Here is an 18,282-nt window from a genome sequence, read left to right on the forward strand (position 1 = left end):
GGTGGTGAAGTATGGTCAGTCCACATTGACCAGCGTGGTGAAGTATGGTCAGTCCACATTGACCAGGGTGGTGAATTATGGTCAGTACACATTGACCAGCGTGGTGAAGTATGGTCAGTATACATTGACCAGCGTGGTGAAGTATGGTCAGTACACATTGACCAGCGTGGTGAAGTATAGTCAGTCCACATTGACCAGCGTGGTGAAGTATGGTCAGTACACATTGACCAGGGTGGTGAAGTATGGTCAGTACACATTGACCAGCGTGGTGAAATATGGTCAGTACACATTGACCAGCGTGTCGAAGTATGGTCAGTCCACATTGACCAGCGTGGTGAAGTATGGTCAGTCCACATTGACCAGCATGGTGAAGTATGGTCAGGTCGCATTGACCAGCGTGGTGAAGTACGGTCAGGTCACATTGACCAGGGTGGTGAAGTATGGTCAGTACACATTGACCAGCCTGGTGAAGTATGGTCAGTACACATTGACCAGCGTGGTGAAGTATGGTCAATACACATTGACCAGCGTGGTGAAGTATGGTCAGTACACATTGACCAGCGTGGTGAAGTGTGGTCAGTAAACATTGACCAGCGTGGTGAAGTATGGTCAGTACACATTGACCAGGGTGGTGAAGTATGTTCAGGTCGCATTGACCAGCGTGGTGAAGTATGGTCAGTACACATTGACCAGGGTGGTGAAGTATGGTCAGTACACATTGACCAGGGTGGTGAAGTATGGTCAGTACACATTGACCAGGGTGGTGAAGTATGGTCAGTACACATTGACCAGGGTGGTGAAGTATGGTCAGTCCACATTGACCAGCGTGGTGAAGTATGGTCAGTCCACATTGACCAGCGTGGTGAAGTATCGTCAGGTCGCATTGACCAGCGTGGTGAAGTACGGTCAGGTCACATTGACCAGGGTGGTAAAGTATGGTCAGTACACATTGACCAGCCTGGTGAAGTATGGTCAGTACACATTGACCAGCGTGGTGAAGTATGGTCAGTACACATTGACCAGAGTGGTGAAGTATAGTCAGTACACATTGACCAGCGTGGTGAAGTATGGTCAGTACACATTGACCAGCGTGGTGAAGTATGGTCAGTACACATTGACCAGCGTGGTGAAGTATGGTCAGTACACATTGACCAGCGTGGTGAAGTGTGGTCAGTAAACATTGACCAGCGTGGTGAAGTATGGTCAGTCCACATTGACCAGCGTGGTGAAGTATGGTCAGGTCGCATTGACCAGCGTGGTGAAGTATGGTCAGTATACATTGACCAGCGTGGTGAAGTATGGTCAGGTCACATTGACCAGCGTGGTGAAGTATGGTCAGTACACATTGGCCAGCGTTGTGAAGTATGGTCAAGCAAATCGCTCCTCAACCTCTCACCGGGAGACTAGCATGATGTTTTGTGTTTCTCACTCGTGATGGGACTTTGTAGTATGAACGTTGAGATGTATAAGGGGCACCGAGGAGTGATCAATAAGTTCTGAATTACTCATTGGTTTTGTCGGTAAAGTCACGTATGTAGAAATACAATAAAATTATATTAAAACAAAAAAACCACAATCACGACGTTTCGATCACAACGCAAGCGATCTTCATCAGGTGTCAAGAACAAATCGCGGAGGTAAATACAGCAAAAAGATGAGAGACGAGAATTCAACAAACCTGAAAAATCATTGTGAAGCACATCCAGTCAGGCCAACGACACAGTTAGACACTTCCAGGCGGACCACGAATTTCAGAAGAGTGTTACATTTCGTGTTCAACCTTTGGATTGCACATACCACCTGATGAAGATCGCTTGCGTTGTGATCGAAACGTCGTGATTGTTTTGATTTAAAGCTTTCGTGACTGCAGTAATTCATATTCTTAGCTCTTTTGGTAAAGTCACGTTGAAGGGAAACAATATTGTTTATATATTTTATATATATTTTATTATTTTATTGTTTCCCTTCAACGTGACTTTACCGAAAGAGTTAAGAATGTGATTGTTTTTTGTTTTTATATAATTTTATTGTATTTCTACATACGTGACTTTACCGAAAAAACCAATGAGTAATTTTATGCAGTCACGAAAGCTTTAATGCTTTATTAAGTTCTGAATTGTCCCGTAGTAAGGTAGGGGCAACTGATGAGGGGTTGACAGCTGCGCCATCGAGAGGGAATCTTGATGGTGACGGTGTTTGTCTTTGTGGGTGAAGGACGCCAGTGGGAGAGCCTCGCCATGGACACGTCAGGTGACGAACTTGGCCGTGGTGGCAGCAGCAGCAAGGCCGCTTCTGACAGCCGGTGATGGCTCTGTGGTGATCGTGATGGGGTTGGTGCTGGTGGTGATTGTGAGGGTGGTAGTGATGGGTGGTGATCGTGATGGGTGGTGATCGTAATGATTGTGGTAATGGTGGTGATCGTGAGGGTGGTTATTGTGAGGGTGGTTATCGTGATGGGGTTGGTGGTGATCATGATGATGGTAGTGATGGTTGGGGATCGTTATGGTGATTGTGAGGGTGGTAGTGAGGGTGGTGATCGTGAGGGTAGTTATTGTGAGGGTGGTAGTGATGGTGGTTATCGTGATGGGGTTGGTGGTGATCATGATGATGGTAGTGATGGTTGGGGATCGTTATGGTGATTGTGAGGGTGGTGACCGTGAGGGTCGTGGTGATGGTGTTGATTGTGACGCTGGTGGTGGTGATTGTGAGTGTGGTGGTGATCGTGAGGGTGATGGTCGTGATCGTGATGATGGTGGTGATCGTGATGATGGTGGTGATCGTGATGGTGATGATGTTCATGACGATGGTGCACGTGATGGGGATGGTTATGATGGCGATCGTGGTCATTAAGGCCATAGAAAGTAATAGACGACGGTTAGGCAATACAAAAAAAGATGTATTCCTGACCAGGGAGTATACATTTTGTGAAGTATATTTAACTTTTCAGGGAGTATAATCTCCAAAAGTTTTGCACTATTGGACATTGTGCTCCCTAGTTGGATCGTATTCTCCCCGTACAGAAATTCACGATCACATTGTGCCTCGTTCATTTTCTCTCCCACCTGTCACAATCCCAACACCAGGTACGATTCCAACACCAACTATGACCCTTCCACCCAATTATCTCCAGCCGCCGAGGAAGCCGTGACCCTGCTCTCAACCCCCTCAGGCAGGCCCACCTCTGACGATCTGACAAACGAGCTGGAAGCACTGGTGCAGGAGATTAACGATAAACGCGCCAGGGACTTGGAGATGTTGAACGAGTTCCAGAATTCACTATTATTCGAGGTGAGAGGATGTTACTACGACCCAGGGTAGCCTTAATCTGGCTCTCTTGAGCCTCTGGGGCTTAACGCCTGGGTCCTTAGGCGCCCTCATTCTGGCTTTGAAACTGTGCGAAGGATTATGAAACAAGCCTCAGAGTTGTAACACTGAACCTGACGGGGAGCCTTCAGACCAAAATGTACGAGGTTCCATTTTCAGGAAACGGTTGGCAAAAATCATCAATGATGATTACATGTGAAAGAAATGCTGTATCTTTAAAAAAAAACAGACTCAAATCTGATGACTGATCTCCCTTTTGTACATTTGGGTAAGCAACTTCCGTTGAGATCTTAGAAGTCACCTTTCTTGAGGTGCGCTCTTCAGATACCCAGTGGTCGCTCATGGAACCCACGTAGCAACAAACTCGTTTTTTTTACCAGCTAGGCCAGGGGTGGGCAAATGTTTTGACTCACGGGCCACAGTGGGTTCTAAAATTTGACAGAGGGGCCGGGCCAGGAACAGATGGATGGAGTGTTTGTGTGAACTAAATATAAATGGCGTGTTAAAAATCATGTGAAAGGATTTGGCCTTTAACAGGTAGCAAAGCATTTATTTAGCAAAGCAATTTAACAAATTGCACGAACATAAGCAATGCAAAAACATAAATTTTGATTTAAAGCTTTCGTGACTTCAGTAATTCATATTCTTAGCTCTTTCGGTAAGGTCACGTTGAAGGGAAACAACAAAATAATAAAATGTATATAACAATAAAAATTCTCACGACGTTTCGACCATAACACAAACGGTTGTCATCAGGTGTGTCGGTTTGCATGAATTAATTTATTTTTAAATATATATTTTATTATTTTATTGTTTCCCTTCAACGTGACTTTACCGAAAGAGCTAAGAATATGAAATACAAAAACGTGTCGTAACTCGCGGTCAAAGTGCGCCATCGAATGGGGAAACGGGGGCATTACAGGCGAAAGGTAAAATTTAATTTAATAATAATAATATTTGGACAAGTTCGGCGGGCCGGATTAAAAAGCCCAACGCGCCGTACTTTGCCCCCTCACGTTGGCTATTAGGCCACGTGACATCACGCACGTCATCTCTGTCTTGGGGGAGCTTGGCTGTCATCTCTTATCTCCAGCTATTTAACAACAAAAAAACACTCAGTGGGACACTCCAAGAGCATTTGACTTACAGCCCACCGGTTGCGCATTTACTTACCGTGACAATGTGCGTTTCCCTCAAGTTTAGTTCAAATAAATGTTTAACGAGGTGAGAACTCAAGGGACCAGGATAGTCTCATTATTCAAAATCGATCCCCCGAGTCCAAGGTTGACAAAAGAGTAAGCAACAAAGAAAGTACAGAAATTATCAAATAAAAAATCTGAAGAAAAACAACAGCCGCCATTCACCGCTCCGCCACTAACTGGTGGTAATGTCACCAAATAGCTTGCGCCTTTGAATCCATGGTGCTCGTTTCGAAGGCAAGAGGTCATTGGACAGGCCCAGATCATTGTGGGTTATCTGACCGAGGTAAATGGCAGATGCACGGCCTGTGATCCCCACTGTGCCAACTTGTGTGCTTTAGCCGCCCACTGCTCCACTCTTGAGCGTCGCTCCTCCACCCTACATTGATGCTTGCAGAGCGACTACCTCCAACTGCCCAGTAGCATCCTTCATGAGCCTCCTCCACAGAGGCCGATCTTGACAACGCTGTTACCAATCCTTGGCAAGTCCAATCAGCTTTATATTCTCCTGTACCACAGCAGCCCCTGTGTTCTGTAGCTTGTACCATGACCATTCAGTCCCTTCTATCTGGCTAGACAGAAACTGATTGGGCATGCGGTGGCTGGGCATGTGGGCTATGTGACCCAGCTAACACACAGTCTAGCCTCATTGAGGAAGTCACTGGTGTGACTTTCTCCAGATCTTTCAAGAACATGTGAGTTCCTCACAACACAGCAGGGTGGATTGGAGGCAGGCCAGCCTGAATGTTTCAAGCCGATGCAAAATGTTCCTTTAAATGTGTTCAGTTCCACGAAAACAAAACACGATCATATGAGGAATTGAAAACATTTCTCTCCATTATTGCTTGTAAAATTGCCCTTTCGCCCCCCCCTCCCCCCACTGTAGGTGTCACAGGTGTGCGATACTATCCGCTCCTCCATCATGTCACGTCACGAAGGCTACAATATCCGCTTGACCATGCAGTTTGGGGAAATGGCGACGGTGCTGCAACAAGCTCGACAACAAGAGGTAGCCCTCGCCACCTCGTGGCAAGCCCTGGACTCAATCATGCAATTACAACAGAGGCCCTAGAGGGCGTCAGTAATGGTCGTGTCAGACATGAGCCCTGGGGTGTTTATTTACAGAGAGAAAAAGCAACGTTGGAAGTTCACAACGCCCATGGCGGATTAACAACGGATTTGTTGGTAATGTCACGTAAAATAGAAATAATAATAAAAGGAAATGAATAAAAATAAAACCTACGACGTTTCAATCGCAGCACAAGCGGCGATTGTCATCAGGGTTCATATTGGCCATGCCATGTTCTGAGTTCGTACCGGATTGAGGCTTCACTTGAGCCTAATGAGGTGCAGAGTAATGGGAGAAAACTGGCAGAGGAAAAAAAACCCTATAGAGGAATCGAGCCGGAGGACTCCACCATTTGTGGAGGTGCAGATGTGCGTGTTTGGCAGGGGTCTTACACGAGGCCAGCACTTGAAACATTCATATGCCAGGTTCCAAAACTGAAATACAAATTGTTGGCTAATCCTTCACGCACAACGCTCCTCCACACGTGGAATTATATCACATTTGTATAACATCTAAACATGATCCTGGCCCACTCAGTTTTTATAATTGTCAAGTGAAAGTTGCTTTCCTGCTCAAATGTGCAATGATGTTGTGTTTACAGCCCTTATCCAGTGTTAGAAATGTCACATTTCAATGATGGGTGTGAGTCGACCCATAGGACAACCACTGTTTACTTCCCTACTTAGTGGTACTAATTGAATTGGCCCTTGAGGTCTCATAGGCTGAGTCAACCCCCAACCTTAGGATTTTATTGGTTTTTAATAAGCTATTAATTCCATAATTGGATGTTATAAATTTGAGCGCTTTTCAGATTTGTTGCATAGATAGTATGAGTTTTCAGATTTTAGTTAGACCTTTTCGGCAATGTTAATTGTAAAATGTTGTGAAATGTATTCTAATATATTCTTAGCTGTTACTGCAACTGCTTTTAAAATTGCTTTGTACTTGCTGTGCTTTCGTGATGTTTCATGAGTGCTGACCCAGTGCTCACTGAAATAAAATACATCGAGACTCTGGGCTTACACTTGGTTATAAAGTTAATACTGGTAGGAACCTCCTGGTTATTACACCACCAGCCCACAGGGGATTATTGTTGTGTCCGTCCGTCGTGCATCCAAAAATGGGAGGGGTGGGGCTGGGTGGAGAGGGTGGGGAGGGGAGGGGCTGGGTGGGGAGGGTGGGGAGGGAGGGGCTGGGTGGGGAGGGTGGGGAGGGAGGGGCTGAGTGGGGAAGGGCTGGTCACCCCGTGGTGCCCTTATAAAACTCAACGTTTAACCTACTCACGCCGGCTTGTGCCCGCCCTCACAGTCGGGCATATTGTGCTGAACACACCACGTGGTGGTGCCGCCGTTGTTGACCCTGGCCATTGACCGAGCAACTCAACGTTCCTACTACCAGCTCCCTCCGCAGGAGAACGTGTTATGTTATCTTATGGTTGTGCCTCTACGTGCCTTTGGCCTTGCTTTACATACCCTTGAACTCTCTAAACATTGGGCCTCGCTCTTTGGCTCTTTAGGTAAAGTCACGTAGTAGGTATAAAATAAATTAAATCCGCGACGTTTCGGGCGCAACACAACAAGCGTCCGCCGTCAGGTGGGACAACCACAGCAAGAAAACAATTGCTGAAGTGGGCAAAAGGGCTGCTGTGACAAGAGGCTATGTAGGTAAGAGAGGGGGTGAGGAGCCAGGGAGGAGAGATAAAGAGTGGAGGGGGTGGAGTAGGGGCAGTGGAGTGCTGCAAGTGAGTCACATCTAGATTGGGTCTTGCGTTTCATTATCAAGTTACATTTTCCAAAAGCGCACCAACCTGCTCTCATCCGCTTATTTTGTAAGTTTGATCCCAGGCGGCCTTCAGTTATATGCGAGCCACTTATGGCGCTCAGGATGCGTTCTTAATAAACGGAACACTTCATGAAACAGCGCTGTAGGAGGTCAAGATGGCGCCGATGATGGCAGCCTCGGCCGGTTGGTGCGCCCTGTTTTGTCTTGTTTTGTCTTGAGAGGGGCTTGCTGTTCAACACACTCGTGCTGGTGAGAGAGGCCTGCTGTTCATCACACCCGTGCTGGTGAGAGAGGCCTGCTGTTTTGGGGCCTGCTGTTCATCACACCCGTGCTGGTGAGAGAGGCCTGCTGTTCAGTACACCCGTGTTGAGGGGCCTGCTGTTCAGCACACCCTTGCTGGTGAGAGAGGCCTGCTGTTCAACACACCCGTGCTGGTGAGAGGGGCCTGCTTTTCAGCACACCCGTGCTGGTGAGAGGGGCCTGCTGTTCAGCACACCCGTGCTGGTGAGAGAGGCCTGCTGTTCAGCTCACACGTGTTGAGGGGCCTGCTGTTCAGCACACCCGTGCTGGTGAGAGGGGCCTGCTGTTCATCACATCCGTGTTGGTGAGAGGGGCCTGTTGTTCATCACATCCGTGTTGGTGAGAGGGGCCTGTTGTTCAGCACACCGGTGCTGGTGAGAGAGGCCTACTGTTCAGCACACCCGTGTTGAGGGGCCTGCTGTTCAGCACACCCGTGCTGGTGAGAGGGGCCTGCTGTTCAACACACCCGTGCTGGTGAGAGGGGCCTGCTGTTCAACACACCCGTGCTGGTGAGAGGGGCCTGCTGTTCAACACACCCGTGCTGGTGAGAGGGGCCTGCTGTTCAACACACCCGTGCTGGTGAGAGGGGCCTGCTGTTCATCACACCCGTGCTGGTGAGAGAGGCCTACTATTCATCACACCCGTGCTGGTGTGAGGGGCGTGCTGTTCATCACCCCCGTGTGGGTGAGAGGGGCCTGCTGTTCACTCCCATGCTGGTGAGAGAGGCCTACTGTTCATCACACCCGTGTTGGTGAGAGGGGCCTGCTGTTCACCACTCCCATGCTGGTGAGAGGGGCCTACTGTTCAACACACCAGTGCTGGTGAGAGAGTCCTGCTGTTCAGCACACCCGTGCTGGTGCGAAGATGGCGCTGATGATGGTAGCCTCAGCCGGTCGGTGCGCCCTGTTTTGTCTTGTTTTGTCTGTCAATTCAGTGTTTTGCCAAGATTTTCGGAGTTCTCTAACAAGAGACGAACTTTTAAATATCAGGGAAACAACTCCTGTGGATTTAATTCCTACTTTTCTGCTTCCAGCGGCAGAATTAGTAGGCATTCTAGTCAATGCCGCGCTAGGCTTTGCTCAAGCAACGAAACGCCGCCCAAGGGGTAAACGGTCGGGGGCTCTAGTACGGCTACGCAGACGCGGGATCCGAACAGTGCTTCCGAGCTTTTTCCTCTCCAACGTACGTTCACTGTACAACAAAATGGATGAACTTCAGCTACTGATGGTAAAAAACAAAGACTTTCTTTCAGCTTCTGCATTGTGCTTCACGGAAACATGGCTGTGTGATTTGATTCCGGACACTTCGCTACAACTAGCAGGATTCCATCTTGTAAGATCGGATCGTGACATAGCACTCTCCGGCAAGACGAAAGGCGGTGGTATTTGTTTTTACATTAACAGTGGCTGGTGTGTAGATGTCACAGTGATTCTGCAACATTGTTCTCCAATCCTTGAATCAATTTTTATAACCTGTAAACCGTTTTACTCGCCTCGCGAGTTCGCGTCGCTCATTTTGGTCGGAGTTTATTTGCCGCCTTGTCCTCAGGTTAAAGAGGCCCAACGCATGCTCGCCGATCAGATTCTGAGTGTGGAGCGAGCAAATCCAGATTCGTTGGTTATCGTACTTGGCGACTTTAACAAAGGTAATCTCAGCCACGAACTCCCCAAATACATACAATTCATTAAATGCCCAACCAGAGAAGGGAACACTCTGGATCACTGCTACACTACAGTCAGTAGAGCCTACCACGCCGTCCCCCGAGCAGCACTAGGACACTCTGACCATGCCATGGTCCACCTGATTCCTGCATACAGGCAGAAACTAAAACTCTGTAAACCTGCTGTGAGGACATCTAAACAGTGGACCAGTGAGGCTGTGGAAGATTTGCGGGCGTGCTTAGACTGTACTGACTGGGATATGTTCACGACTGCTACCAATAGTCTGGATGAACTCACAGAGGCTGTGACGTCCTACATCAGCTTCTGTGAGGACTGCTGTATCCCAACACGTACCAGGGTGAACTTTAACAACAATAAGCCCTGGTTCTCAGCAAAGCTCAGAAGGTTGAGGTTGGAGAAGGAGGAAGCGTTTAGGAGTGGAGATAGAGACAGATTCAAGGAGTCGAAGAACAGGTTTAGCAAAGCGGTGAGAGAGGCTAAACGACTGTACTCAGAGAGACTAAAACACCAGTTCTCTACAAACGACGCTGCTTCTGTCTGGAGAGGGCTCAGGCAGATCACCAACTACAAACCCAGAGCCCCCCATACCACTAACGACTCCCACCTAGCCAACGACCTGAACGAGTTCTACTGTAGATTTGAAAGACAATTGGACTGTCCTGAACCACCCCTTCCAACCCAAGAGGCCCCATCCCCCACCAATACTACAGAGACGACTATCTCCTTTCAGGAGGGAGAAGTTAATAGACTTTTCAAGAGGCAGAATCCACGCAAAGCAGCCGGGCCGGACTCTGTCTCTCCAGCCACCCTCAGGCACTGCGCTGACCAGCTGTCTCCGGTGTTCACCAACATCTTTAACACCTCCCTGGAGACATGCCATGTACCAGCCTGTCTCAAGTCCTCCACCATCATCCCTGTGCCCAAAAAGCTAAGGCCAACAGGACTAAATGATTACAGACCGGTCGCCCTTACATCTGTGGTAATGAAGTCTTTTGAGCGCCTGGTCCTGGCACACCTCAAAGCCATCACAGACCCTCTCCTGGACCCCCTTCAGTTTGCCTACAGAGCCAACAGGTCTGTGGATGATGCAGTTAACATGGCCCTCCACTTCACCCTACAGCATCTGGACGCCCCAGCATCCTACGCCAGGATCCTGTTTGTGGACTTCAGCTCTGCCTTCAACACCATCATCCCTGCCCTGCTTCAGGACAAGCTCTTCCAGCTGAACGTGCCATACACCACCTGTAAATGGATCACAGACTTCCTGTCTGACAGGAAGCAGTGCGTTAAGCTGGGAACACAAGTCTCTGGCTCCAGGTCCATCAGCACCGGAACTCCTCAGGGCTGCGTCCTTTCCCCTCTGCTCTTCTCCCTGTATACTAACAGCTGCACCTCCAATCATCTGTTCGTCAAACTATTGAAGTTTGCGGATGACACCACCCTCATTGGGCTGATCTCTGGTGGGGATGAGTCTGACTATAGGTGGGAAGCTGACAATCTGGTGACCTGGTGTAGCCAGAACAACTTAGAGCTAAATGCTCTAAAGACAGTTGAGATGGTTGTGGACTTCAGGAAGAATACAGCACCACTCACCCCCATCACCCTGTTAGACTCCCCAGTCAAAATTGTAGAGTCCTTCCGCTTCCTGGGCACTATTCTCTCCCGGGACCTCAAGTGGGAATTGAACATCAGCTCCCTCACCAAGAAAGCTCAACAGAGGATGTACTTTCTACGGCAGCTGAAGAAATTCAACCTGCCAAAGACAATGATGGTGCAATTCTATACAGCGATCATTGAATCCATCCTCACCTCCTCCATAACCGTCTGGTACGCTGCTGCCACTGCCAAGGACAAGAGCAGACTGCAGCGTATCATCCACACTGCTGAGAAGGTAATTGCCTGCAATCTACCGACCCTCGAGGACCTGCACACGACAAGGTCTATGAGGCGAGCGAGGAAGATTATGGCCGATTTCTCCCACCCTGGACACTCTCTCTTTCAGCTACTCCCCTCCGGCAGAAGGCTTCGGTCCATCAGGACCAAAACCTCACGCCATAAAAACAGTTTCTTCCCATCTGCTGCTGGCCTGTTAAACAAGGCCAAGGGCTAACACTGTTTTTAACATTTGATCTACATAACGACACGTTGCTGATATTAACTATGTTTCCCTATTTGTATTTTTAAATTATATCTTAAAGCTATTTTATATTCGATATTTATTTAATTTTATATACTTCAGCCCCTTAGTGTTAGACTTTTAACCCTTATTATAGTAAGACTTGTTTAAAACTTATTTAAGATTTTAGATTCCTATATGTTGAATGTATGCACCATCCTGCCAAAGTAAATTCCGTGTCGGTGTGAACTTACATGGCGAATAAAACCCTTTCTGATTCTGATAACGTGCTTCCAATGGAGATGCATTACCGAATGAGCATTAGTTTTCCTCTGACCAAATATGAGCACTTCATTGGGGTATCAGTACCCGCCTTAATTACGATACTGTGCACATGATAAATGTTTAGAGCATTTTATATATTTAAAACAAGTTCAATGGTTAAAGACGTAAGAGCTATGCCTGTACATGTGTAGTGGGTTCTTTAAGACGGCGTAGAGACAAATCGGTAGAGGCAACGCTTATTTATTACAAAGGTGCTTAACAATACAATGCAGCCTTCTACTTGAAGGGGTAACGGCCCCTTCACCCGCTGCTAGCTGAGGAGGTACGGCTTCGGTCTAACTCGCCCTATTCCTGGGCTAGGGTCTCGGGGTCCTCCGGCTAAGGGGGTCCTAGGGGAGGCTAGTCTGACCTGACCCAGCCAAGGTACAGGTCTCGACCACTGGCCACACGGGACCCGTCCCTGATAAGCCACCCACACAGACACACACTCACCTAGCCACCCACACACTCAGTCACTCACTCACCTAGCCACCCACACACTCAGTCACTCACTCACCTAGCCACCCACACACAGTCACTCACCTAGCCACCCACACACTCAGTCACTCACTCACCTAGCCACACACACACAGTCACTCATTCACTCACTCACCTAGCCACCCACAGTCACTCACTCACCTAGCCACCCACACAGACACACAGTCACTCGCCTAGCCACCCACACACTCAGTCACTCACCTAGCCACCCACACAGTCACTCACCTAGCCACCCACACACTCAGTCACTCACTCACCTAGCCACACACACACAGTCACTCATTCACTCACTCACCTAGCCACCCACAGTCACTCACTCACTCACCTAGCCACCCACACACTCAGTCACTCATTCACTCACTCACCTAGCCACCCACACACTCAGTCACTCACTCACCTAGCCACCCACACACACAGTCACTCACCTAGACACACACTCACTCACCTAGCCACCCACACACTCACTCATTCACTCACTCACCTAGCTACCCACACAGTCACTCACTCACCTAGCCACCCACACAGTCACCTAGCCACGCACACAGTCACTCACTCACCTAGCCACCCACACACTCACTCACTCACCTAGCCACCCACACAGTCACTCACCTAGCCACCCACACACTCAGTCACCCACTCACCTAGCCACCCACACACTCAGTCACTCACTCACCTAGCCACCCACACAGACACAGTCACTCAACTAGCCACCCACACAGACACTCAAGTCACTCATTCACTCACTCACCTAGCCACCCACACATTCAGTCACTCACTCACCTAGCCACCCACACAGACACACACTCACCTACGCACCCACACAGACACTGTCACTCATTCACTCACCTAGCCACCCACACAGTCACTCACTCACCTAGCCACCCACAGTCACTCATTCACTCACCTAGCCACCCACACACTCAGTCACTCACCTAGCCACCCACACACTCAGTCACTCATTCATCTAGCCACCCACACACTCATTCACACACTCACCTACCCACCCACACACTCAGTCACTCATTCACTCAGTCACTCACTTAGCCACCCACAAAGACACTCATTCACTCAGTCACTCACCTAGCCACCTACAGACACAGTCACTTATTCACTCAGTGACTCACCTAGCCACCCACACAGTCACTCACCTAGCCACCCACACACTCACTCACCTAGCCACCCACACACTCACTCATTCACTCAGTCACTCACTTAGCCACCCACACAGACACTTAGTCACTCATTCAGTCACTCACCTAACCACCCACAGTCACTCACCTAGCCACCCACACAGTCACTCATTCACGCACTCACCTAGCCACCCACACAGTCACTCATTCACTCAGTCACTCACCTAGCCACCCACACACTCAGTCACTCATTCACTCAGTCACTCATCTAGACACTCACACAGTCACTCATTCACTCAGTCACTCACCTAGCCACCCACACACTCAGTCACTCATTCACTCAGTCACTCACCTAGCCACCCACACAGTCACTCATTCACTCAGTCACTCACCTAGCCACCCACACACTCAGTCACCTAGCCACCCACACACTCAGTCACTCTTTCACTCAGTCACTCACCTAGCCAACCATACAGACACTTAGTCATTCAGTCACTCATCTAGCCACCCAGACACTCACCTAGCCACCCACAAACTCATTCACGCAGTCACTCACCTAGCCACCCACATAGACAGTCACTCATTCACTCACCTAGCCACCTACAGACACAGTCACTTATTCACTCAGTGACTCACCTAGCCACCCACACAGTCACTCACCTAGCCACCCACACACTCACTCACCTAGCCACCCACACACTCACTCATTCACTCAGTCACTCACTTAGCCACCCACACAGACACTTAGTCACTCATTCAGTCACTCACCTAGCCACCCACAGTCACTCACCTAGCCACCCACACAGTCACTCATTCACTCAGTCACTCACCTAGCCACCCACACAGTCACTCATTCACTCACTCACCTAGCCACCCACACACTCAGTCACTCAGTCACTCACCTAGCCACCCACACAGTCACTCATTCACTCACCTAGCCACCCACACACTCAGTCACCTAGCCACCCACACACTCAGTCACTCATTCACTCAGTCACTCACCTAGCCAACCATACAGACACTTAGTCATTCAGTCACTCATCTAGCCACCCAGACACTCACCTAGCCACCCACACAGTCACTCATTCACGCAGTCACTCACCTAGCCACCCACATAGACAGTCACTCATTCACTCACCTAGCCACACAGTCACTCACCTAGCCACCCACACACTCAGTCACTCACCTAGCCACACACACAGTCACTCACCTAGCCACCCACACACTCAGTCACTCACTCACCTAGCCACACACACAGTCACTCACTCACCTAGCCACCCACAGTCACTCACTCACCTAGCCACCCACCCACTCAGTCACTCATTCACTCACTCACCTAGCCACCCACACACTCAGTCACTCACTCACCTAGCCACCCACACACACAGTCACTCACCTAGCCACACACTCACTCACCTAGCCACCCACACACTCACTCATTCACTCACTCACCTAGCTACCCACACAGTCACTCACTCACCTAGCCACCCACACAGTCACCTAGCCACGCACACAGTCACTCACTCACCTAGCCACCCACACAGTCACTCACCTAGCCACCCACACACTCAGTCACCCACTCACCTAGCCACCCACACACTCAGTCACTCACTCACCTAGCCACCCACACAGACACAGTCACTCACCTAGCCACCCACACACTCAGTCACTCACTCACCTAGCCACCCACACACTCAGTCACTCACTCACCTAGCCACCCACACAGACACAGTCACTCACCTAGCCACCCACACAGACACTCAAGTCACTCATTCACTCACTCACCTAGCCACCCACACATTCAGTCACTCACTCACCTAGCCACCCACACAGACACACACTCACCTACGCACCCACACAGACACTGTCACTCATTCACTCACCTAGCCACCCACACAGTCACTCACTCACCTAGCCACCCACAGTCACTCATTCACTCACCTACCCACCCACACACTCAGTCACTCATTCACTCAGTCACTCACTTAGCCACCCACAAAGACACTCATTCACTCAGTCACTCACCTAGCCACCTACAGACACAGTCACTTATTCACTCAGTGACTCACCTAGCCACCCACACAGTCACTCACCTAGCCACCCACACACTCACTCACCTAGCCACCCACACACTCACTCATTCACTCAGTCACTCACTTAGCCACCCACACAGACACTTAGTCACTCATTCAGTCACTCACCTAGCCACCCACAGTCACTCACCTAGCCACCCACACAGTCACTCATTCACGCACTCACCTAGCCACCCACACAGTCACTCATTCACTCAGTCACTCACCTAGCCACCCACACACTCAGTCACTCATTCACTCAGTCACTCATCTAGACACTCACACAGTCACTCATTCACTCAGTCACTCACATAGCCACCCACACACTCAGTCACTCACTCAGTCACTCACCTAGCCACCCACACAGTCACTCTTTCACTCAGTCACTCACCTAGCCAACCATACAGACACTTAGTCATTCAGTCACTCATCTAGCCACCCAGACACTCACCTAGCCACCCACACACTCATTCACGCAGTCACTCACCTAGCCACCCACATAGACAGTCACTCATTCACTCACCTAGCCACCTACAGACACAGTCACTTATTCACTCAGTGACTCACCTAGCCACCCACACAGTCACTCACCTAGCCACCCACACACTCACTCACCTAGCCACCCACACACTCACTCAGTCACTCACTTAGCCACCCACACAGACACTTAGTCACTCATTCAGTCACTCACCTAGCCACCCACAGTCACTCACCTAGCCACCCACACAGTCACTCATTCACTCACCTAGCCACCCACACAGTCACTCATTCACTCACTCACCTAGCCACCCACACACTCAGTCACTCAGTCACTCACCTAGCCACCCACACAGTCACTCATTCACTCACCTAGCCACCCACACACTCAGTCACCTAGCCACCCACACACTCAGTCACTCATTCACTCAGTAACTCACCTAGCCAACCATACAGACACTTAAGTCATTCAGTCACTCATCTAGCCACTCATTCACTCACCTAGCCACCCACACAGTCCCTCATTCACTCACTCACCTAGCCACCCACACACTCAGTCACTCAGTCACTCACCTAGCCACCCACACAGTCACTCATTCACTCACCTAGCCACCCACACACTCAGTCACCTAGCCACCCACACACTCAGTCACTCATTCACGCAGTCACTCACCTAGCCACCCACATAGACAGTCACTCATTCACTCACCTAGCCACACAGTCACTCACCTAGCCACCCACACACTCAGTCACTCACCTAGCCACACACACAGTCACTCACCTAGCCACCCACACACTCAGTCACTCACTCACCTAGCCACACACACAGTCACTCATTCACTCAGTCACTCACCTAGCCACCCACACACTCAGTCACTCACCTAGCCACCCACACACTCAGTCACTCATTCACTCACCTAGCCATCCATACAGACACTTAGTCATTCAGTCACTCACCTAGCCACCCAGACACTCACCTAGCCACCCACACAGTCACTCATTCACGCAGTCACTCACCTAGCCACCCACATAGACAGTCACTCATTCACTCAGTCACTCACCTAGCCACACACAGTCACTCACCTAGCCACCCACACACTCAGTCACTCACCTAGCCACACACACAGTCACTCACCTAGCCACCCACACACTCAGTCACTCACCTAGCCACACACACAGTCACTCACCTAGCCACCCACACACTCAGTCACTCATTCACTCAGTCACTCACCTACCCTATGCCCAACTTCCTTCATGTCTCCACGCTCATGTTCAATCGATTCCAGTTCGATGTCAAACATGCATCTCTCCATGCTTTTATTTTCAAACACGGTTCTATTTTCTCTTGGGGTTTATATTTGCAAGCGTATTAACCTGCTAAAAACACGCACTGTACAGAATGCCAACCCATGTTTTTCAATGGGATTTTCAATGAGTCGGGGTATATTTTTACCAGCCCCCCCCCAAAAGGGTCTCTTTGGCATTTATTTCAGAGCTCTCCGTTATGAAATTAAATGGGCAATATTAGTGCCATGGGCTACAGCAAGAAAGGAGCATCACTCGTGGTGGGAGCAAAAACTTTGGCTATGAGCAAGTTGAGAACCCCCCCAAATTGTAAATTAATTGGAGCCGCTAAAGTTACGGCACCCGAGGACTGCCAAGTGAAATCTGGTTTGGGGCTCATGGACAAAATAGCAATGCACACGGCAGACAAACTCGGCAGGTTAAGGAGACTAATCATAATTATTTTAATTTCAACATTCTTCATTTCCACTGCGACCTTTAAAATCTTTCGGTGCAGTCAATATAGAAATCTAAATTAATCCTCCAAAAAATGACAACTAAAATGTAAACGCGTCAAATTGCACTTTCGACCTATACCCACGGTTAACTTTCAACAAGAGTGATGGGACATTCACAAATATTACACAAAGTGACAATGATGTTGACACCGACGTTCAATATGGCATGAAACATGTTGAGTTGTCTTCTATGAAGGCTGGGCAGTGGAGAAGCACAGTTTGAGGGTGTAGAGGTATGGAACATCTGAGAAAATAAAAACAGGGGAGCCACATGACGTCTTCACTGGAGCACACAAAAACTTAAAACAATGAAGCGATTCTTAGGAGGGTCTTTGTTGATGTTAACAAAATCGTTCAGGGAGCTAAGATAACGTTGAGTTGTGATAAGTGAAAGTGCTTGGCTATGTCAACTTTCAATTCCATTCTGTATATGCAAACAACAACAACGAAATCCAAATCGCCCATAAATAACAACCTGTTAATATATAATACAACAATCTACAACTG

The 18,282-nt window shown here is 49.1% G+C and overlaps 1 protein-coding gene across 6 annotated transcripts in view; it reads right to left on the minus strand.

Moving 5' to 3' along the window:
* Window positions 1-17,259: 17,259 nt before the first annotated feature.
* Window positions 17,260-18,282, minus strand: part of LOC142917442 (heterogeneous nuclear ribonucleoprotein L-like) — a 29,197-nt gene continuing 28,174 nt past the window's right edge. For all 6 annotated transcript variants that reach the window (XM_076062116.1, XM_076062117.1, XM_076062114.1 and 3 more), the window contains one exon: window positions 17,260-18,019. In XM_076062116.1, the coding sequence (XP_075918231.1) occupies window positions 17,964-18,019 (56 nt within the window). In that variant the 3' untranslated portion in view covers window positions 17,260-17,963. The remainder of the gene's footprint in view (window positions 18,020-18,282) is intronic.

This window comes from Petromyzon marinus, unplaced genomic scaffold (assembly GCF_048934315.1).
Source record: "Petromyzon marinus isolate PM22_M1 ecotype Great Lakes invasive population unplaced genomic scaffold, UKy_Petmar_22M1.pri1.0 PM_G_Scaffold_50, whole genome shotgun sequence".
In the NCBI taxonomy this organism is placed as follows: Eukaryota; Metazoa; Chordata; class Hyperoartia; order Petromyzontiformes; family Petromyzontidae; genus Petromyzon; species Petromyzon marinus.